At 33.7% G+C, this 23,944-nt stretch overlaps 2 protein-coding genes and 2 long non-coding RNA genes across 19 annotated transcripts in view; 3 read left to right on the top strand and 1 right to left on the bottom strand.

Annotated features, from left to right (window-relative positions):
* Positions 1-22,282, bottom strand: part of Liprin-alpha (PTPRF interacting protein alpha) — a 78,064-nt gene extending 55,782 nt beyond the window's left edge. For 14 of the 16 annotated variants that reach the window (XM_071720850.1, XM_071720855.1, XM_071720852.1 and 11 more), the window contains exons 1-5: positions 22,145-22,282; positions 21,731-21,895; positions 17,601-17,675; positions 13,467-13,562; positions 12,469-12,699 (exon numbers count right to left, since the gene is read on the bottom strand). In XM_071720850.1, coding sequence (XP_071576951.1) covers positions 12,469-12,699; positions 13,467-13,562; positions 17,601-17,675; positions 21,731-21,895; positions 22,145-22,267 — 690 coding nt within the window. In that variant the 5' untranslated portion in view covers positions 22,268-22,282. The remainder of the gene's footprint in view (positions 1-12,468; positions 12,700-13,466; positions 13,563-17,600; positions 17,676-21,730; positions 21,896-22,144) is intronic. The other 2 variants (XM_071720864.1, XM_071720865.1) reach the window with 2 other exon arrangements.
* LOC139781979 (uncharacterized) lies at positions 631-3,374 on the top strand. Its single transcript, XR_011720745.1, has 2 exons — positions 631-756; positions 3,143-3,374. It is a non-coding gene; the product is annotated as an uncharacterized lncRNA (long non-coding RNA).
* On the top strand, positions 893-2,783 carry LOC139781975 (uncharacterized). The gene is made up of 2 exons (XM_071720867.1): positions 893-1,309; positions 1,382-2,783. The coding sequence occupies exons 1-2, from the start codon at positions 1,141-1,143 to the stop codon at positions 2,278-2,280; spliced, it is 1,068 nt and encodes a 355-aa protein (XP_071576968.1). The 5' UTR covers positions 893-1,140; the 3' UTR covers positions 2,281-2,783.
* On the top strand, positions 13,750-14,863 carry LOC139781978 (uncharacterized). Its single transcript, XR_011720744.1, has 2 exons — positions 13,750-13,846; positions 14,172-14,863. It is a non-coding gene; the product is annotated as an uncharacterized lncRNA (long non-coding RNA).
* Positions 22,283-23,944: the final 1,662 nt, after the last annotated feature.

The following is a 23,944-nucleotide window of genomic DNA, read 5'->3' as shown; positions in this document are numbered from 1 at the left end:
ACCATCCAGTGTGGTCAAGGCGTATTAAAAAAAAGAGGTGTGGCCTCGGGAGGGTTAATATTTATTTTACATTAATTATTTATTTGCAATAATGAATTGAAAAAAACATTTATTTAACATTTATTCGACATTATTTTAATATTTATTTTACATTAACTATTTATTTGCCATAATGATTTGAAAAAACATTTATTTAACATTTATTCGACATTAATTTAATATTCATTTCACATTAATTATTCATTTGCAATAATGATTTGAAACAACGTTTATTTAATATTTATTCGACAGTAATGTAATATTTATTTTACATTAATTATTTATTTGCAATAATGATTTAAAGAAACATTTACTTAACATTTATTTAATATTAATTTAATATTTACTTCAAATATTATTTTATATTAATTATTTCATTATAAGAGATGTTTTATTATTTTTCTGTTGTCGTTTTGCTCTATAAATGCCGTTTCGTGGCAAATTTCCGCGTCACGTATCTATGTATATAAAGCTGATACATATATTATATATGTATGTGTGTGTTCAGATATTGCGCTCGAATTCCTTCGCGTTTTGCAAACGCCCGATCGTTTCATTCAGATGGCGCGACGCGTGAGTCGCCACTTTCAAAGCGCCCCCACCTCCTTCCTCGCTCTCGTTCAGTGTCATGGCCGTTCTTGCTGCGTTTCTTCGGACGAGACGAGTACGTTTTCCTTCTTTCGTAATTGATTGAGCTAAGCGGCACGTATTCTGGAGGTTCTAGGAAGAAATCTCCCCGGAAAAATCCTCCCCGGAAACAAGTTCCCGGGAAAATCTCCCCGGAAAGAATCTCCCCCGGAAAAAATCTCCTACGGAAAAAATCTCCCCCGGAAAAAAAATCCCCCGGAAAAAATCTCCCCCGGAAATAATCTCCCCCCGATAAAATATCCCCCGGAAAAAATCCAGCACTACTGTATTTCAAATTGAGACGGCATTTTGAAGGGCCGTTACACTAGACTGTGCGACTTTATTTGGTGCTTGTATATGTTATTATTCGGAACCGTCAACTGATTGTGCTGTGTTTACTCATCGTCAGCAATATCACCTCGATTAACAGTAATCAGTCTGTTGTAAGTACTGGTAGCGATATTATCGTGCACCATGCCGCTCAAATTTGTAAAAAGCAACAAGGGAAAGAATCAGCTGATTGCTGATGGTGAATTGTATTACAAGCATGGGGAGGGGTCTAATGGAAAAGTTATTTGGCGGTGTGTGCAGTATAAAACCGGGTGTCGTGGGATTTGTCACACGTCGTCGGTGTTACGCGATGGTACGTAAATTAATGTACTTAACAGCAGTATCGGAAATTTTACATTACTCTTTTACTTTTTGCTTATTATAGGCATCATTTTGCATCAAACTGAGCACACAACTCACGCTCCTAACGCTGCAGCAGTTGAGACAAAGCGCGTTGTTGCAAAATTACGGAAGAAAGCGGTGACAAGCAAGGAAGCATCATCGTCATTAGTGGCGTCTGTGCTGGGTACGGTGTCGTCTCCTGTTGCTGCACAATTACCGAGTGCTGAGTCATTGAGTCGGACTGTCCGAGGAATCCGTCAAAGGAACAATCCTTTACCGCCTAATCCCAGGAAGAACACACTGTATGAAATACCAGAACACTTTCAACAGACATTGAAGAGCGTGAAATTCTTGTTATTCGACTCTGAGGATATTAACAACAGACTGCTTATATTTGCTACGGAGAATAATCTGCAGGTGTTGCGAGGATGTGACACATGGTATTGTGATGGTACTTTTAAAGTAGTGCCTGAAATATTCGACCAACTGTACACCGTACATGGGGAGGTGAATGGCAAGGTTGTGCCTCTTGTATATGCGTTATGCCCTAATCGACGCAAGAGAACATATCAAACTCTGTTGCGGGTTCTAAAAGATGCTATTCCCGGGGTGGCCCCAAAAAATGTAATGTCGGATTTTGAGATGGCATTTTTAAAAGCCGTTACACTAGAATTTCCCGAATGTGAACTCAAGGGGTGTTTATTCCATTTCGGTCAAGCACTTTGGCGTAGTATACAAGATCACGACCTTGCGCCATTGTACCGCGAGAGCAGCCGCGTGGCTCGTAATTTACGAATGTTATTCGCATTGGCATTCGTTCCTTTCTGCGATGTACATTACGCGTACGATGCTTTGCTACAGTCGAAATTTTTCACTGATAATGAGAAGGATTTGAGAGGGATTTCCTCGATTATTTTGAGCACACTTGGGTTGGCGTGTTAGGTCGTCGTAAAGTACGACGCGGCGCAATGTTTGATGTTTCTTTGTGGAACCACTACTCCTCAGTGATGGTGGCTGTTGCTCGTACCAACAATGCAGTGGAAGGATGGCACCATGCACTAAATCGGAGAGCAAATGGTTCGCATCTCGTACTGTGGAAAATGATCGAGTTGCTTCAGGCAGAGCAGGGTCTCGTCGAGGCTCACATTGCGCGCGCGAATGCTCACGCTCCTGCGAATAATAGAAACAAGCGCTACAAAGACAACGATGCGCGATTGAAGAGTCTCGTTGCAGCATACAACCGACAGGATGTGTTACAATATTTGAAAAATGTCGCTGCCAATCTGTCGTTATAAAAATGTGTTATGATTTATGTGTTATTTATCTTTGTTGTTAGTTACGCCGATTGTATTACGTTAATTGCGCTTTGTTGAATGCGTTTAAATTCCTGAGGAATGTTGCTGTCAATCTTTCGTTGTTTTAAATTATCATGAGTTATGTATTTATTGTCTTTGTTTTTAGTCACGGCCCTGCGGGGGGCTCCACTATCATTAAACTATACACATAGTGTGCCTTGCAAAGTACGTGCGTGGGCTTTTCACACGTGGAAAGTTGTAAACCCATGTGGCACTTCGGTTTTTGCTGGGCACCGAAAATGTTTCCGGGGGAGATTTTTTCCGGGGGAGATTTTTGCCGGGGGAGATTTTTTCCGGGGGAGATTTTTTCCGGGGGAGATATTTTCCGAGGGAGATTTTTTCCGGGGGAGATTTTTTGATGGGGAGATTTTTTCCGGAGAGATTTTTTCCGGGAACTGATTTCCGGGAGATTTTTTCCGGGGAACAAAACGTCGGTTACGATTCTGGAGACCAACCGAGCGAGATTCGACTTCCCAAGGAGAGCTCGTTCGGGGTAACCCAAAATGACCTGGAGACGCCGTCGGGAGATCCGGGAAGAGTTTTCTTTTCTGTATAAGCGTTCGAGTTCCCTGGAAACCTCTAGCAGGGAGATAGGGTTTGGAACGCGAAGAGCACCGCAGTTGCGGCGGTGTCCGGATCTTCCCCTCGGACCTTGAAAATCCAGGAGAGGGCCACGTGGAGGTGTCGCGCCGGTTCGTACCCATATCCGCAGCAGGTCTCCAAGGTAAAGAGCCTCTAGTCGATAGACTAATGTAGGTAAGGGAAGTCGGCAAATTGGATCCGTAACTTCGGAATAAGGATTGGCTCTGAGGAGCGGGGCGTGTCGGGCTTGGTCGGGAAGCGGGTTTGGCTGACGTGCCGGGCCTGGGCGAGGTGAACCGATCGGCGTTCTCGCGCCGGTCCCGGGGATCCGAGGATTAAGGCGAAGAGTCCGGTCCAGCGAGCAGGGCCCTTCCGATATTCTCATTTGGGACGCCATATTGGAAGATCGACATTGATCGTAGTAGTACAAGGGGCTCTGCAAGATTAATTCTCGTCTTGAGATCTTGGAATTGCTCTTATTCTTGTGGCTCTGGTTTATATTCTAGCCCTAGAATTGATCTCGTAGACAAATGCAGAGGCCCCCCTCTCTTTTCTTTTCTTTTCTTTTCTTTTCTTACTTTGATTTCAATCAGTAATCCAGACTCCTTAATTCCGTCCTGTAAGATCTGGTTAATTCTCGTCTTGAGATCTTGGAATTGCTCTCATTCTTGTGGCTCTGGTTTATATTCTAGCCCTAATGTAATTTTAATATATGTATTACAATTTTACACTGTCAAATAATATCGTTTGATAATAATAACAACAGTATAGATAATAGTAACAATTTTATTACTTGACTTATTTTATTCTATTTTTGACAACTCGTATATACATTAATTGTGGCTAAGGTCTATACTATGTCATAGTGTAGATCTTAGCTTAGATTTCTGGCAAGTCAGTCCAAAGTATGCGGCTTTGTTCTCTATCCTTTTTATCTGTAGCAATTTTATTTCTTTTTATTTTTTAATTATTTTTATGTATTATTTCTTATGTATCAGGTTTCTGAAGAAGACTAGTATATATAGTCGAAACGTAAAACGTTAATTGTATTTAAAATTTGTTTAATTAAACGAGATTTTGTTTTTAAATTTAAGTTAATGACCTTTTTATAACTCGAAAATCAGCCAGCCTTCCTTCCTATAATTTATTTTGTGCTGTTAGTTTTTTTTATTTAGTTATATTTTTTTCCATTAACACATTTGTTATAGTGATTGTGTAGTAGAAAATCTGAAAAAATAAATGTTTTTAAAGAGTAAAGATACTATATATTTTAAAATCTATGTATTTTATGTAAACATAACATTAAAAGCCAAAGTTCCGTAATACCAGATTTTCTTCATAATCAAAAAGAATCTGAATTTTCTCATTATTCTTAACTTTTTCATCATTCTGAACTTCCTCACCATTCTGAATTTTCTAATAATTCTGAACATTTTGAGTACTCTGAACACTTTGATTTCGAGAATAACGATAATTATAGAGATATATTTAACATTAACAGACACACCGGCAACAATAACGAGGCTCATTCAGATGACAACGATGATAACTCTGAAAACTGCGAGAATAGTGATGAGAACAATGAGAACCAAAAGAACGATGAGGAAAAAAATCTCCCATAAAGATATTTTACATGGGATATATACTGTCCAGCTCTTGTTCATTTACGTAAGGTTAACATTTTCGGGTTTATCTACATAGGATTTCGGAGAGTAAAAGGTGACGCGTGACAAATATATAAAGATAAATATATTACATATAAAAGAAAAATATATATATATATATATATATCTATATATAAATAATATATAGATATTTGTATAGAAATATATTCCAATAAAATAATAAGTAAAATAAAATTTTAACATTTATTTTTTCAATTTTAATAAAGTACTTTGTTGTTTTAAAGCCTATCAATGAGCACACAATTAAGTTTATAAATAAAAAATGTTTCTTAACGTTTATATTTAAAACGTTTATTTTAGATTGGAAAAATAATTGTTTCACATTTGAAAGGTTGTTTAAATGTTTGAAAAACATCTTACGTTTGAAAAATGTTCTTTTAATATGAATACTAAGATTTTTATACAACTAATAATATAAATATATAAAAAAACAATTTTTAAGATGTTGTTTTTCAACTATTTAAAAAAAACTTTTTAAATGTGAAAGAAATATTTATTCAAATCTTAAATTAACGTTTTTCAAACGTTAAAAAAACATTTTAGAACACGTTAAAATAGATGTTTTTGTAACATAAAAAAAACATTTTCTCAAACGTTAATATAAACATTTTCAAACATTAAAAAAATGTCTTTTTAAACGTTAAAATAAACGTTTTTTTAACATTAAGAAAACACTTTCTTAAACGTTAAAATAAACGTTTTTAAACACTAAAAAAATATCTTTTTAAACGTTAAAATAAACATTTTTTAAACATTAAAAAAACATTTTTCCTAAACGTTAAAATAAACGTTTTCAAACATTAAAAAAATGTTTTTTTAAATGTTACAATAAATGTTTTTTCAATGAAAAAAAGGTCTGTTAACCCATTATTTTTAACATAATTTTTAAAAATGTTTTCAAAAATGTTTATATCATACGTGCGTGGAAAGTGGCCCATTACGCGCGTGTTTTTTGTGCGACAAATAGCCAATTCCACACACCACTTTCGATCGAAACAGTGCGGTAATATCTCATTACCGCACTGTTTCGAGTGGTGTGTGGAATTGGCTATTTGTCGCACAAAAAACACGCGCGTAATGGGCCACTTTCCACGCACGTGTGATATAAAATAGTGTGTGTAACACATGCGGGTTGAAAATTGGACACGCGTGCGGGTGATCGCACTCGCCTTCGGCTTGTGCGTCCACTCCGCACCTGTGTCCAATTTTCAACTTCCCGCACTTGTTACACAAATAACTATTTCCAAATGTTTTTAAAAATATTTTTAAAAACATTTCTTTGCTGATTGGGTATTGTCAATACTACGAGTACTGATCACTCAGTACTGAGTACTGATTGCTAGTACTACTTTTTCGTAACGTATCTTGGAAATACTAAATTAATAAATTACTAAATTAACACATTAAACTATCAATATGACGTTATTTTGATATCATCTTGACTTTTTGTTCTACTTGGTAGAACCTGTAAAGCCTTTGTAGAGCCTGTACCACACGTTAGTATCCCACGTATTCGATAAGTACTAAAAGAGTACTGGAGAGAGTACACTGGTGGGAGTACTGGAGGGAGTACTGGTGGGAGTACTGGAGGGAGTACTGGTGGGAGTACTGGAGGGAGTACTGGTGGGAGTACTGGAGGGAGTACACTGGTGGGAGTACTGGAGGGAGTACTGGGGGGAGTACTGGGGGGAGTACTGGGGGGAGTACTGGGGGGAGTACTGGGGGAAGTACTGGAGAAAGTACTGGAGGGAGTACTGGAGAAAGTACTGGCGGGAGTACTGGAGGGAGTACTAGAGGAAGTACTGAAGGGAGTACTGAATGAGTATTGGATGAGTACTGGGAAGGAGTACTGACGAAGTCAGTATGGTCGAATTTAGTAGTACTTTGAGTACTTATGTCTCCAGTACTTTCACCAATACTTTTGCCAGTATTAAAACCAGTACTACTTTTTCATAAGGGTAAGTTTTTCAAATGTCTTCTTTATCTAATTTTAGAGAAGGGTGTATTTTAATAAAATTATAATTTGAATCTTATAATTATAGTTATGAAGAAATCTCAAAATTACAGTTATAACATATTAAAATTCGAAAAACTACGATAAATACTTATTTCTTTCAATATTGTCATTGAGAGAAAAACGACTTTAAACTAGTCAAAGAATCTATCATTAAATATCCCGATTTTTAGGATATTCTATAAATTTCTAAAAAAAAAAAGGATAAAGATATATACTTTATATACCCCAAGGGGTTTTAAAGGGCGTTTTTTAAAGGGACGTACCCAACCCTATCCAATTCTATCCAATTCAAGGGGGGAGAGGCGTTTTTCAAGGGACGTACCCAACCCTATCCAATTCTTTTCCCTACTATTATCATTTTCCCTACTATTATCATTTCCTTTGGACCAACGGTTTAACGTCTCTTCCGAAAGACGGAGCCCAGTTTTCCACCTAGGGATACCTCTCTCCGCTAGATGGGGGGACGGCGTTTTCACTGAGAAATTCTCAGTGGCCTAGCGGGATTCGAACCCGGTTCTTCGGATTACGAATCTGGCGCTCTACCCACCAGACCAGCCGTCACCCTCTATAAATTTCTAATAATGTTTTTTCTTGGCTGCACTACCGCCCACTAGTGCACTAGTGGGCGATAGTGCAGCCAAGAAAAAACGCTATAATAGTATATGTTCAAAGTTTAAAATAATTATATTTTAAATAATATCAAACGGCCAATTTCGAGCTAATACCAGATGTTAGAAAAAAATATTTAATACATTCAATAATCGTATACAGAATTGTTTACGTTTCGTGCCTTGTGTGTATTAAATATTTTTTTCTAACATCTGGTATTAGCTCGAAATTGGCCGTTTGATATTATTTAGCTATTGCTTGTCGAGCGAAACTTTTGTTAATTTTAATTATATTTTATCATAATATTCTTTAAGAGACAAGCGATAAGAATCTACATTACAAAATTGTCATGCACTTTAATGAGCTAAATATGTAATAATATGTATATCAATGTCATTTAAATGTTTTTGTTAAATTTCATAAAATAAAAGATTTCTCTTACGAAATATCTGGTGTAGTACAAATTAGAAAAAATAATAAAAGTACACTTGTTATTGAGATAACACACTACAAAATATTAAACAATACATGTTTCTTTAGAATTCAAACATTCGGCAATCAATACTGTGCTTAGAGTGAATGATTCATGCAAAATCGTTAATGATATCGCTGTTTTACAGTTTTACGTATGTGCACGAGCTTGCGCGCGCGCGCACACACACACACAACACACACACACACACACACACACACACACACACACACACACGCACACACGCACACGCACACATACACACACACACACACACGCACGCACGCACACGCACACGCACACGCACGCGCGCACGCACACACACACACACACACACGCACACACACAAGATGTTCGCGTGCGCCGTAAGTCATTAAAAATGCCATCTTGTATACTATAATATTATAATTTTGTATTCGTTAAGTGCAAAAGAAAATTTAAGAGAAAAGTTACATTGTTTAAGGTAGCAAATAGAAACAAATTTTTTATACCATGAATTTTTTCAGATATTGTAATAAATATCTTTCTATATAAAATTATTCTATGATTTTTGTTTACTTGTTTTGTAAAAGAACTTCGCCCATTTTTATAGGGTTTTGGGCTATCAATCATATATAATTTTGTAGATAATAATGGTAATATTAAAGAAAAAATAATTTTAGATCTTTAAACCTCCGTCGAAAGCTGTTCTGACCTCCTAATGATGTCATTTTATTTGTTCGATGGCTCATCATGAGAGCTGTCCAAGATAACAAATTCGTCATTGCTATGCTCAGAAGGTATCAATATATTTTAAATAAAAAAATAATGGGTATATCCGCCGCTTGCATGCCACGGGGGAGCTCTCCCTCCCCCGTTATCATCTTGAACAGCTCTGATGATGAGCTATCAAACGAATAAAACCACATCATTAGGAGGTCAGAACTGCTTCCGGCGGGGGTTTGAGGATGTAAAACTATTTTTTCTTTAATACTATCATTATTATCTACAAAATTATACATAATTGATAACCCGGATAGCTTAAATTGGGCGATGTTTTTTGATACCTCCATTCATTTTGCATATAACAGTTATAAAAAGATAAATAATTTACAAAATATTTTATATTTTATTCTGATTACATAGTGTTTATGTATTTTTCTTAAAACCATGTATTTTATTAATTTTTACATAAAAATATTAAAGCAGTCATCGAAAAATAAATATTTCATATTTTGTGTCAAAATATGTAAGAATAAAATATAAATTATTTCATAAGCTGTTTATTTTGTATAATTTGTAATACCTTTACATGCGGAATAAATCGAAGAAACAAATTACTTAGAGAAAAATATAATGTTAAAAAAAATATCGATAACGTCGATATATTTTCTAAAAGATATAAAACATTTGTTTCTATCATCATAGTTGCTCTTTCGAATAGTGCAAATTTTGTCTTAACATTTTCTTTTATATTTAATGGATAAAAAATTTATTGATTATTGTTTAGAATTAAGGCTTTTCTGAATTTTAAAATTTTTCAATTTTTTTTCTTTGCAAAAGAGTGTATGTTATTGTCAAGTTGGGCAATTATTTAGATTAATAAACCCATCTCCAATGATCTTGATCTTGACATATGTTGTCAAAGTCACCCTTCTAAGTAACCTTCAAAAGGTTTTAGCCATTGCTCGTTGTTTATTAAAAAGTTATTAATAAAAGAATTTAAATAAAATGTACGTAATTTTCGAACACCGTGTATATAAAAATAATGAAAGTTTGTATGTTGACCTATTATAGGACTCCTCATTATTATTTATTATTTCTTATTAGAATTCAAATTTTCTTTTACTTGAAAATACAGTAATTATTTTTAACACAAAATGATTCCACATGGATTTCTAACTTTCCACGCGAGGTGAGGTCCACACTACCTCACCCCCTGCTTACAGGGCAGAACAAGGTTTATCATTGTATGGTTCCATATGGGTTTCCAACTTTTCACGTGAAGTGAGGTCCACCCCATTCCATCCCCTGCTCGTTTGCTTATACACCCAAACAACATATGCGTGGGTGGGGGATGGATTTCATCCCTCCCCGCCCAAGCACTTACTTCAATATGCAAATAAAGTTTCAAGTATGAAGTTAAACACATACATCAATTAATGCCTGTTTGTGTTGACAAAAATAAATAGATCACATATTCTGCGATCGCTCCCAATTTTTATTAGGGTAACTCCGGTATTTACGCCGCGCGAGGATTTACGCCGCAGAAGTCAGAAAAAATAGAAGGAATAAAGATACTTGCTCGCAATCACACTGTTATGAGCCTTTATGCCATATTAGCATTGTATTGTAATTTCAGTTCTTCACTGTTAATATTAACAAAATCGTCGTGAGTTGAACCAATTTCTCACCGTAGTAAGTAGCGCGATCATATATTACGACTACGTAAAATGATTACTGTAAGGAATGTAAAAGTTTAATGGTTATTTCATGATACATAAGTGTAGAGGGATAGTAAATGATGGAATACAGCAAAATACAAGTGCATAGCTCTTGTATTTTTTGTTTATTAGGATATATGGCATTTTTAGCATGCGAGATTTATGCCAAGTACAGACACTTTGTAAAACTCGAAATCTCCTATGTGTTCTTTTTCCTTCTTTTTTTGGATCGTATAACAATAATCTTTGATGCATCTATCGCTCTTCTATTTTTTGCTTCCTCATAGAGGAAGCTTTGTTTTCGTAAATTTCGTATATGAACCTTTGATTGCGTATAAAGTTGGGTCTAATCAATAAAATTTAAAAGAATTATATATGAAATAGGGGTAGAAAAAACCAAAGAAAAGATTGTTTTTTGAGTTTTTGATGCTAATATGTTCAGAGTATTCTAAAACGTCGAAAAATTGCGTTAAAAAAATGTCCGCGCGCGCGCGCGCGTGTGTGTGTGTGTGTGTGTGTGTGTGTGTGTGTGTGTGTGTGTGTGTGTGTGTGTGTGTGTGTGTGTGTGTGTGTGTGTGTGTGTGTGTGTGTGTGTGTGTGTGTGTGTGTGTGTGTGTGTGTGTGTGTGTGTGTGTGTGTGTGTGTGTGTGTGTGTGGATTTGATGTCCGTGGCTGCTCTAACTTCCGCAAATTTGGAGATATCGGGCTATTTCTAATTCTATTACCTTCTTCGGTCTTTTCTACCCCTATTTCATATATACTTATTTAGGATTTGGTTGATTAGACACAACTTTATACGCGATTAAAGGTCCATATGCGAAGTCCATATATAGACCATGTAGCCTGAACTCCCAAAGTCAACATCGATTTGACATTGCGTCGATTGTAAAACCTCACTTGTGCTACTATATATAAGCTGATCCTCTATCAATTCATAAAAAGATTAAATTTAAAATTAAAAAAAGTGTGCAAGTTAGAAACTTGCAGATTGGTTCCTCATCATTACATCGCTACCATTGCTCCTATTTTATTTCGCTCATAAACCTTCCTCTATAAGGAAGCCAAACTAATAAATACTAATAATTATGCATCGAATAAAATACAAGCTTCCTCATAAGAGGAACTTTGTGAGCAAAATATTGAAAATTTTTCAGTTTTATAATTTGTTTATCATTCTTACATCTTAATAAACTTTTTACACACATTTTATAACTTCTTATGACATTTTATTGCCTTATTTATAAATATTATTTGTAATTTTATATACAATATATAAGGCGTATATATTCCACCTATAAATGTCATATATCCCACCCGTATGGGATATATGGCAAAAATGCAAGAATTTCTGAAAGTTTTTTTTGTTAAATACAAGGAATAAATATTTCATATTTCTAATTCTTTTATAGTAGTAGACAATATAAAGTTTTTATTGGTATAATTCATTTGCCTTAAACATAGTAAATAGTACTTAATAAATTAAGTTGTCCTTAGGTGCGGCGTATATACCGGAGTTACCCTATCGTTGTCAGAATTACAACAAAGCTTTTTGTTAAGAGTAAAAAAATATCAAAATCGGGAAAAGCCAATTCTAAACAATTACCAATTGATTCAGATAGTAATTTCTAATGATTCTCTTCGACTCCCATTTTGTTTCTTTACCTCTCCCTCTTTCTCTCTCTGTATTTCTTTATGGATACGTATATGCATGCGTGCATGCGTGCATGTGCGCGCGCGCGCGCGCGCGTGTGTGTGTGTCTGTGTGTGTGTGTGTGTGTGTGTGTGTAAAATAAAAAAACTAGTATTCTATTGCGGAAGTAAGATTATAAAAATTAGTTATGATCTTTATATATATTCATATACACAGAGATAGAAAACTACCTGAAGTTCTGTTAATAGTTCTGTTAATAGAGATGGAAAGCTACCTGAAGTTCTGTTAACAGTTGGACTTTTTCTATCCGTTCCGTCGTACAATACTGATTCATACCTGCTTGTCGAGAGTGGCTTGCAAATCTATTACTCGTACTGCTGAATCCTGCTCGGCTGGATCGAGACTTCCATTGCTCAATCTACTGCCAACTTCGGCGGACTTCTCTGTACCTGGTTTTTGTACCGATTGTTGTTGTTGCTGTTGCTGTTGCTGCTGCAGCGGTTGCGTTTGATGTTGATGGTATTGTTGCTGCTGCTGCGGCTGGCTTGCTGCCTGCTCAGTCTCATTCTGCCCGATCACAACACTACATTCAGAATGCCTCGCTCGCATTGCCTCTCCAGCATCGCCGCGAAATTCCCAAAAACTACGTCTAATACTACACGACTACGCGACTGCACGACCATCATGCACGACTATGATAGATACATTCTCATGGATGCAGCGAATCAATGAAATAACAAACAAAAAGTGATCTGTCGATAATTCATATATCATCCGGGACAAAAGTGCACCTGTTTAAGTGTTACTCTCGAGAAATACAAAAACATGTTTACGTAAATGTTCATGATAATTTTATGTAAAGTCTTATGCGGTCTTTAACATCATGTGCAATATGAGAAATGTTTTAAATGAAATAATAAGATGACACTATTCTAGAATCACGGCGTTAGTGATAATTCAACGATAAAATGCATCAATATTTAAATAAATATTACGAAAGAAATATAATTGTACATCAATTGTATACCAACCAATAACGCGGACTCGAGTCACGGCTCTCGCTCAAACTAGAGAGGCTTATAGACCTCGATAATATAAAGAACCTAAAGCTTCCAAGTAAAACTTTAACAAGTGAGGGAAAGAGGATATATATGCTAAACATGAGCATGCAAAGTGAAAAAAGTTCCACAAATGCATTTTACGACTCTCATACAAATTTTAAACACTTCCACTTATCCATGATCGGTGCGAAGTATGAAAAGCATATGTATCTGTGAATGTTTGTGCCTATGGGATTCGATCAAGATTATATTGGTAATACGATTTTTTGATACCTTATTCTGTTGCTGAATTTCATCCGTCTGTCCATTCTCTTTTGGTCTATCATCTAACGTTTTCAGTGGATGCCCGCTTATTTTATATTGCTGGAACTGCAAACCACACTTATATTAGATGACGATAAGAGTCACAAGAGTCTAGAGTCTCAACGTTTATAATGTCTAGAACTTTAATATTTTATGTAGGGTAGACCGGGGACAAAAGTAACAGGGTACAGTTGTAACATCGTGAATATTTCTTAAATTATAAAAGATACGTATGTGGGACCGCGAGGCGAGATCCGCTAGATGGAGCGGCATTTGTTTCTTAATTCATTGCCGCCTCTCGCGGAACGTGCACGTGTGCAGGAGAAGAAGTTACTTTTTTCCTTCCTAAAGTAAGTTTTCTTACGTGCATAAAATCTGAAATATTTTTCTTTCTTTATGCCGAAGGTATAAGGTTTTATTTTTATATGTTTTAGTGATTATCTATGTTGATGATTTGCATAATACGATTGACTTTCATCCAGATATTTATGTAAAAAATTTACTTTGAATCATAAAATATCATTAGGGGACAATTGTAACATCAATGCCTGGGGACAGTTGTAGCGTTACAATTGTCCCCGTTGCTCGGGGACAACTTCAACTTAACCTAACCCCGTTTGGTTGGTCTTATTTTAGTGTTGTTTTTTACAATGTTATTTGTATTTTTCTTCGTAGAATGCCGCGAACAAGAAAACGCAAGACGCAACGGGGCACGAAAGAAATAGATTTATACGAACAGGCGTTTGAAGAGGTTATGAAGGGTCAGTTATCCATTCGTGCGGCTGCCAAAAAGTATGACTTGTGTCATGTATCTCTGATGAGATACAAAAGGAAGAAAGATTCTACAAATGAGGAAGATCACACAGAATCCTCTGTTACCATGGGATATAGAAGCTGCAATAAAATCAGCCATCTACACAGACACGCCAGAAAAGGAAAACGTGCAGATTGAGTATGAAGACAAGCAAAAGAAAAGAGTTAAAAAAAATCTTTCGAATTTGCAAAGTAAACCTGAACCAAAGAAATCTAGCCGTGCTACCGCTAAAAAACAAAAAAAATAGATTTATTTGCGTGATTCTTTATTTTCAGTTTTTATGTTAATATTAAATTTATATTTACATTATACATTTTTTATGTTTATATTATAAGGAAAGACAGACAGAGAGAGAGAGAGAGAGAGAGCTATTTTCTGTTTTTTTTTTTTTTCATTTTATTATGGTTAATTTTTTAAATATATATGATTATATAAATAGTCTTTCAGTTGAGAACAGTATTATTTGTTTTTGTTTGTTACAATGTAAAAAAATACTGATATTGTCATGTAACAAATTATTTTATCATTAAATTCGTAAGACTGATTAATTAAACCTACTAAATAACCTTTATTTTGTTTATAAATGATGTGGTACAATCGTCCCCCTCTGCTGTTACAATTGTCCCGGGGGTTGGGACGGTTGTAACAGTATTCCTCATAGTCTTTAAACAATAATAACTTTTTTCCTAGTTACATTACTGAAATCAGCACAAAATAATTTTGTAGTCAAATAAATTCTACATCTAAAGGTACAGGTCTTTTTTACGTAGATATTATATTTTAACTGTTATAAAATCTTAAACTCAAAATGTTACTTTTGTCCCCGGTCTACCCTATAATGTTTCTTGTGAGACAAAAAGATATTAACACACGTCAAACTCAATAAGATTTTCGTTGCCGAGATGTCTATCTAAAAATTTTCTGATTTTCCAAGTATTTTATTCAGATCCAGGCAAAATTAGAACATTCTTGAAATAAACTTCTAAAAACTTCCAATACTATTTTGTATTCCTCGGTAAAAATGTATTGAATGACCTCAAAATGAATATCCTTAAATAAATTTTTACCAACAAAAATTTAAAGCCATGTAATATCTGAAAAATTGTTTATTAAAAATTCTAAACTATTTAGCTAATTTAGCATATATAAAGTAGATTATTAATGTTCACATGTTTTGAACTTTGTATATATACAGAGTGTCACCTAATTCGCACCTACTATTTATACAGTGATATTCCTTATCAAAAATTGAGTCAAAAAGTCATTTTTTCTATAATGCTTAATAAAGCAGTAATTATTATGCGCTCACGCATACTATCAGGCGCGCGGCTCATTGACATACACTCAGCTAAAGGACGGCATTGAGTGGATTGACTGTACTCAATAATTACTGCTTTGTTAAGCATTATAGAAAAAAATGGCTCAGGACTTTTCGACTCAATTTTTTATAAGAAATATCGCAGTGTAAATAGTGGGCGCGAATTAAGTGATACCCTATATACATTCCGCCAAATAAGAGTCTCCGCACAAGACTCTCGTATGATAGCGTAGCGTAACTTAACGTGGATCAACGCACAAGAAACGTATTGACGTATAACGCCGTAACCGATACGTTTCTTGTGCGTTGACCCACGTTTCGTTACACTACGTTACCATACGAAAGTCTTGTGCGGAGGCTCTAATTAAGGAATCGAGGATAGAGATAAGAAATAAGCCAATTTTAAACAGCTGTAATTTTGTTTTAAAAAATGTGAATCCAAATCTAGAAAAAGAGTTTTGAAGCTTAAAATCTCTACTTTCGAAAGGTCGCAGCTATTTTTAACTTTCTTCAATTATGCTAATTTTAACACACAGAAAACGAGCTTGATAAAGTGCGAAATTTTCTTGTTACTTTGTGGGCGTGTCATATGCATAAAAAAAACCTGAAAGAATTTTTTGATTTTTTCATGTTAAGGGGGGAGCCTGAATTAGAACGCTAAAAAAAAGCATAATTTTTGCAATTTTTTTTCTCGGCTCCAATAAAACGAATCTTTTCGAAACTTTTGGGGTGTTTTATCACACATTTTGACATTAACAAAAAAAATTTTTTATACAAAAATATTGATTTTTAGTATTAAATGTTCAGCAATATCTACAACCACGTTTTTCGAATTCTCGTACAAGATAGAGAAAAATCTATTTGACTAATCGACTTGATCCAAGATTTTTTAGTTACATAATTGCATTCTCTTCTATGTGAACCTAAAAAAATTTAATATCGAAAATTAAACTAATTGTGAGACATTGAAAAAAAAGTTACGATTTTCGCCAAAAATTTTCAACTTAATTGTTTAAAAAAAAGTTGTTAAATTTATAAATCTCTTAGGTTCACATAGAAGAGAATGCAATTATGTAACTAAAAAATCTTGGATCAAGTCGATTAGTCAAATAGATTTTTCTCTATCTTGTACGAGAATTCGAAAAACGTGGTTGTAGATATTGCTGAACATTTAATACTAAAAATCAATATTTTTGTATAAAAATTTTTTTTCGTTAATGTCAAAATGTGTGATAAAACACCCCAAAAGTTTCGAAAAAATTCATTTTATTGGAGCCAAGAAAAAAAATTGCAAAAATTATGTTTGTTTTTAGCGTTCTAATTCAGGCTCCCCCCTTAAAGCCTGAAATTTTTACAAAACCTTTTTTTTAAATTTTGATTTTGATTTCGATTTTTTCTTATCAAGTTATCGAGAGTTGAAGAATAAGTGGGCATTTTGACTTTAATCGTTCATAACTCCGTTAAAAATCATATAGCAATTCCAAAAATGGATTCCTGAAACCGAATCTTTGCTCCATAACATGGTATTGACTGATTTTTTTTTAACTCGTGAATATGTTACAAATAGATGAAAATAATGGGGCGAAGCCGTTTCTTCAAACTACTATCCAAGGTCAAACCAATGACACTATCTTATGTCTCCCTCGAAGTCACAAAACTCTTATATGAAACATTTTTCTCTAAAATGCTTTGTTTCCGAGATATAAGTTTGTAACACTTTAACTGATTATTCACCCTGTATATGTATATAATATATATATATATATATATATATTTCGAAGAAATGCAATAAATAAGGAAATAGATCATATTAAACTTATACATAAAAATTCCCTGTAAATTCTGATTTCTTCAGGCAGAAAAAAATTCTCTGTAAATTCCAAGTTTCTTAAATATTTCCAGATAGACATCTTTTATCAAGGAAATATTTTTAATATTTTCGTATTTTAATTTAACAAAGTATAGAACTCACTTCCTCTTTGGTATGGGCTAGTTCTTCCTCAAGACTCGTATTTCTTTCAAGGGCCACGCGCAAACGCTCACGTACCTGAAATGGTTTCATCAGCAACAATAATCCTCTAGTTACAAACATCGTACATACATACATATATATATATACATATACATATATATATAGAGTGTCACGTAACATGCGGACCACTGCTTGTGGGCAGGTAGAGCGGGTAAAATTGAATCGAAAAGTCCTTTACCGTTTTGTAAATTTCTCAATAATTAATAAGAAATTAATAAATAAAGATACACGTTGTTAAGCACATGACGAGGCATTGGGAAGAGCGCTAAGTAAATAACAATTGCTATACATGAGCATTATTTGTGCATAGCCATTGTTATATTTATACAATACTCCTCCTAATATTTCGCCACGCGTGTAGCAACGTGAACGTTGAGCTGCTCTTTCTTGTCGAATCATACGGACGCATTCTGATTTGTGGAGCTTTATTAATTAATTATTGAGAAACTTACAAAACGGTGACAGATGTTTTGATTCAGTTTTATTCGCTATACCTGTCCACGAGTAGTGGTTCGCATATTACATGACGCCTTGTATACGTACATATATACATATATACAAACAATGGAAAGTCGCGAGAACATTGCGTCAATTTAACATTGTGTCTAAGGAAAAAAGGGGCGGGAGAAAGAGAATGCACTTAAAAATGACCAAAATATTAATTTTTTAATTTTTTTAAGAGGTAAATTCTGCGCATTTTAAAATACATAATTTTCACATATATCTAAATGTTTAGAAAAAAAAGAGAAATATTGAACATACGGTTTTTGCGCAGATCAAGATACGTAACGCATCGCTGTGATTACATAAATATCGAATAAAAGTTTTATCACTATTCAATTATTATTAAATTCTATTATTTATGCTCCCATTCATCCCGATCTTATTCTAAGGCTGGCGTCCCATGAAGCAAATAACGCGGAAACGGAACGAGCGTATCACCAATCACGGGACCGTTTCGACAGAATCTTTGACAGGGTTCTATCAGAACGATCCCGTGATTAGTGATATGCTCGTTCCGTTCCGCGTAATCCGCTTCATAGGACGCCAGCCTAACGTTTACAAAAGTTTAAAAATAAAAGTGAAAAATGTCAAAGAGAAAAACAATTGTGTAATAAACGATGTAAAACGTAATAAAACTCAAACAGAAGCAATACTTTGGGTTTATTTTATTTTTCAAAATTAACCTCTTGTGCTATCGATCTTCCGTATCGATATGTTGATATTAATGTCCTTCATTTGTAATTTTAATACGAAATAGACCAAGAAAAAGAGAATAAACCATTACAAGAAATGTGAAGTTGTGATACAAAATAGCATTAAAATCTTTGAAGCGTTCGACAAGATTTCCGTATCCAGGCCCGATTTTAATAAAATTTTACAGGCACATAGCACTTACTAAATGTAATCAAATGTCACAAATGCGAATGTGCAGAAACGTCTAGTTCCTAAGATATTCAAATCTTAACCCTAGAACGGTACACTTCTAAAAGTAACGTAGATGGTACACATGGGTTAGACTAACCCGCCGCTTTCTTTTTACTATAACTTTTGATCAACTGCACATTTTAGGGCAATTTTTTTTTTAATCGATAGTTTAGAGTTTAGAATCTCAGACACTTAAATATTCATGTTAGAAAGCAAAAAAAAAACTTTTGCACAGGAGCTATTTACAAAATTTCAAAACAAATTTTTTTTAATTGAGTAAAATTGCGGTTTTTGTTTATTTAATCATATTTCTTTTTCTAAAACGAGTTGTGACCTAACTATACTGAGATTGTAAAGGTTTATAGGTCTACTTTAAAGGGATTAATGCATATTTTCAATTACTTCCAAAAAGTATAATTATTTTGAATGGTGAATGTAGGTAATTTTTGGCTCTTAGTAACTTTTTATGGTAATAAATAAAATAAATTATATACGTGATTTGATATTAAATATTAAATGTTTTTAGTGAAAAATTGGTAAATAATCTAATGACATTAGCATTCTAATGACATATAGCAAAAATTGAAATTATTGTACATTATTAGGTAACATTGGTGTCATAAGATCAATGAAAAAAATGTTTATTTAATTTTTCAATTCCATTTTATTACAAAATTCTATTTAATTATTTTTACAAAATTAGTATGTATCACGGGTTTACTAACGTTAACGGTACACTGGGTTAGTATAACCCAAAGACTAACTTTCGATGCTTCCTACTCGGCAGTTTTCAATGCGCTGGTTCAATTATGGGTGCAGCTTACTGTGGTAGAGAGCTCTCCAAAGTAGAGTTCCTATAATAAGAGTTAAGCCAATGTGGTGACGATTTTTGATTGGTCCCGCCATATGTTTCAACCAAGTTAGTGGGAGTGAGACAAGCTATAAGTGGGAGTGAGATAAAGCTATCATGGTCGCCATATGCTTTAGCCAAGAAGTTAGTGGGAGTGAGACAAAGCTATAACGGTGTCCTAACTCTTATTATAGGAACTCTACTCCAAAGTCCGTCCCCTGGCCCGACCCCCGCCCCCCCAATACAATATAGAAGTGGCGCGACTTTTAAAATCGCTGAGGGTTACGCTAACCCAGTGTACCGTTCTAGAATTAATTATCTGGCTAAATTAACATTTTGTAAGATTTCTATAAAAAAAAGATAAGAATTTAAAAATATTTCGCTGAAATGTTGTCAAGGTCATGACCCTGAACAACATTCAAAAGGTTTTAGCCGTCGCTCGTTGTTTGTTAAAAAGTTGTTAATAAATGTAACTGAGAAATATAACAGTTTGTGTCAATGCTAAAGTAATTTGCTGATATGTGTGTATATTAGATAGTACACACCCCTGCGGCAGGGGTAAATGAGGGTGGACCTCGGTTTGTGTGGAAAGTTGGGAACCCATGTGGAATCGTACAATGATAGACCTCATTTCGCATTGTAAGCAATAAGGAGCGGTGTGGAGTGCATCTCACTTCACGTGGAAAGTTGGAAACCCATGTGGTTACGTTCTACATATTTATGAAACTTCTTTTGTTAATATAACTTTTTAATAAACAATGAGAAAATAAGCTTTTCTGATCTCTTGTTTTTTTCTTTGTAATGATATTTTGACAACACTGTACTTACAGTTTCCTAATACACTAATAAAATAAAACATTTCAGCAAAATATTTTGAATTCTAATTATTTTTTCATATCGAAATCTTGAAGAATGTTAATTAAGTCGAATAATTAAAATTTTAATATCTCGGAAACTAAACGTTTCCGCATATTCGCACTTGTGGCATTCGACTACATTTAATAGTTACATACTTCTATTTCATGAAAATAGGACCTGGGTCGGATATGGAAGTTCAGCCAACCACTCTCCTTATAATAAATCATGTTCCTCGACTTTTACGTATCTTTTTTTTGAGAAGTATTAAACAAATTTTTTTTATAATTTGATATTTTTAAACAATTATAATTTAATAAAAAATCACGGACAAAGTTATACAAGAAACTGATTTTTTTCGAATTATAATTTAAATTCAGGGATAAGGAAATAACCTTATTTAGAAAAAAATCGATCACAATACTTATTCGTATAAAAAAAAAGAAAATAAAACCAGATGATTTGAATATGGTCGACCCAATTATGAAAAAAAGAAATATAAAGATAAATAATTTTGTCCTATGATTTCACAACTACATCAATCGCACATATGCGTACTTTATATTTATCTAACAATGAATACGTACTACTTAAACGCGTAACAAATTAATACGAGTATCTTTTACGTAAGCGTTTCTTGTTATTCTTATGTGCATTACAGAAACAACAGTAAATCAAATAGAGTACATACATCGCAGTACAACTTATAACTAACAAACAAATCTCTTTTGTTTGCCAGTAAACATACAAAAGTTTTTTGTTTGCATCCTGTAACCAAAAATTTAGAGTCAATTCAAATCAAAATTGACTTCAGTTTCCTCTTTTTTTCGCAGCGTATATTATCTCTCTCATAAAAGAAATCTTTGTAAATCAATCCTAATTCTGTGAAAAATCACAATGGCAATATAATGGCATTTGATGAAATGGTATAAAATACCTTTTCGTCCAAAGCCTTGTGGTGCTCGAAAAGGCTTTTCAAAGCTTTCAGCACTTCTACCTCAGATGATACACCAGATTGCGCAGCGGCTTGACGTTTCACAACCGTCATCCTGAGTGATCGTTCATGTCGCGATACTAAACACTCTAGATGTTCCAATAAGAGCTGCAAATATCGATAATGAAGCATGTTAATGACAAAGCTATAATATTAATTCTTCATCATTAATCCTTTATTAATTCTTCATCATTAACCCACAAATTTTTATTTATTACATTTACTTGTTATTCTTATTGTGCTTCAAATGTAAACATTTATCTATTAAGAAAAAAATGTTCAAAGAGCCTACAAAGTCCTGTCAGGCCATAAAGAGTTGTTAGAATGCTTAAAAATGTCAGAAAAATTTATACGCACACGTGTGTTATTTCGTTCCGCTTTTAATTCGGAAATTTCCTCTTCTCTTTCCAGAATGCTCTCTCGCGCCGCCGCCAGTTCTTTTGTCAGCTGTGAAAATTCCTGCAACAAAACGGTGCACATTAATATCAAAGAATTACTTTACAAGAGAAACAGATAAGAAAGATGTCAAGAATACACGCCTATTGACAAAGGTATTATACGGAAAAATGATCATATTAATATATTTTTAAATAAAGCGTAACAATTTAATTTAAAAGATATTAAAATCAATATAAATATTATATACGCAATACTATTGTTTAAAAATGTGTTTCTCATAAAAGGAGTGATAGCAGAAAATTGCGAGAATAAAGAATAAAAATTAAGCAATATATACGATTTAATTCTGTCACATTAACGTGTTTGGAATATTTTAAAACATTTTATAATATCAAAATCGGCTCAATGACTAATTTGTTTAATGTACTTTACTCTTGTACGTAACGCTAGCATATACTCTATATACGCTAGCATACTCTCAATGAATTTTGTTAACTTCAACAATAAACGATAAATTTGAGATCAAGATATTTTAAGAACAGCAAATTCTGGAAGCATATTTTAATACCAAAATCAGCACAGCAACAAATTTGTTTAATACACCTTATTCTTGTAACTTTGAGCGTCCTCGATAATTTCTAAACCTGTTCCATAAGCAATAAAAATTTCCAGTAAGATATTTTACTAGTATTTGATTTAAAAAAACAGTTTAGTATTAAACTTATATGGTTAACTTTTTATTTTTGACTACTTTGCTCTTATGTGGTTATGATAACCGCACAGTAAAATAATTTGTTATTTATGTTAAATATAACATAAATCACATATCCCAAACGGTCCACTCAAATTTTTGTGTTAATTTAACATAATGTGAATATGTCAAATTATGACACAAATATTATGTCCATAATTTAACACAAAATAAAGAAAAGTTTGATATATGAACGAAAATTTTATGTACAACGGACATCTGTATAATGTTAAATATAAATTAAAAACATGTTAATTTAACATTTTTGTATGTACAATAGACATCTGTATAATGTTAAATATAAATGAAAAGGATATTTTTTTAACAAAACTACATTATTTTTATGTTAACCTTACGATTAAATATAAAATGTGTTATTTTAATATTCGATTTACTTAAATATGAATTTAACACAAAAAAATCAGATAACATAATCAAAATTAGTTAAATTAACACATAAGTATGTTACATTTTTAACACAAAAACATTTTTAACAAGGTCCATTTTTAACAAAAATACACAAAATTTTTTACTGTGCGGTATTAGTACATCCATATTCAAAATCTATTCAAAATTTTTCGTCTTTTTGTAGTAATTGCAAGTAAAAAGTTAGCAAAAAATTCTTATTTATATAAGTAGGTAGGGTAGACCGGGGCACGTTGTCACACGGGGCACGTTGTCACATCGGCTTTATTTAAAAAACTAATAACCAGAGGGCAGCACCCGTCATTCCCAAAACGTGTTAGTGTATGCCCATCTTTGGTGTGTTTACAGTGTTGAGATTGCTCCAGCCGTGTTGACGTAAAATCAACTTGAAAGTTTTTTGCGACCGTAAGTAAAATTTTATTGTCTAATATTCAACGTACTGGACATGAAGCTTATGTTTTTTCAGAATAGACCTTTATATTATCTTAAAGTATGTACTTTTACCTACCGCGTGCAATACCTAACCTTATGAATATCTCAAACGTGTCGGCCATGAGGCTGTTTGGAGTAAAAAAATGCCC

This window comes from Temnothorax nylanderi, unplaced genomic scaffold, assembly GCF_030848795.1.
Source record: "Temnothorax nylanderi isolate EJ_2023f unplaced genomic scaffold, tnyl_v1.0 TNYL_tig0378_pilon, whole genome shotgun sequence".
Classification (NCBI taxonomy): Eukaryota; Metazoa; Arthropoda; class Insecta; order Hymenoptera; family Formicidae; genus Temnothorax; species Temnothorax nylanderi.
This window is presented reverse-complemented; position numbering and strand designations above follow the sequence as displayed.

Coding starts and splice junctions, on each gene's coding strand:
- LOC139781975 (XM_071720867.1), top strand. CDS start 1,141: ATGCCGCTCAAATTTGTAAAAAGCAACAAGGGAAAGAATCAGCTGATT. Junction 1,310..1,381: donor GTCGTCGGTGTTACGCGATG/GTACGTAAATTA, acceptor TGCTTATTATAG/GCATCATTTTGCATCAAACT.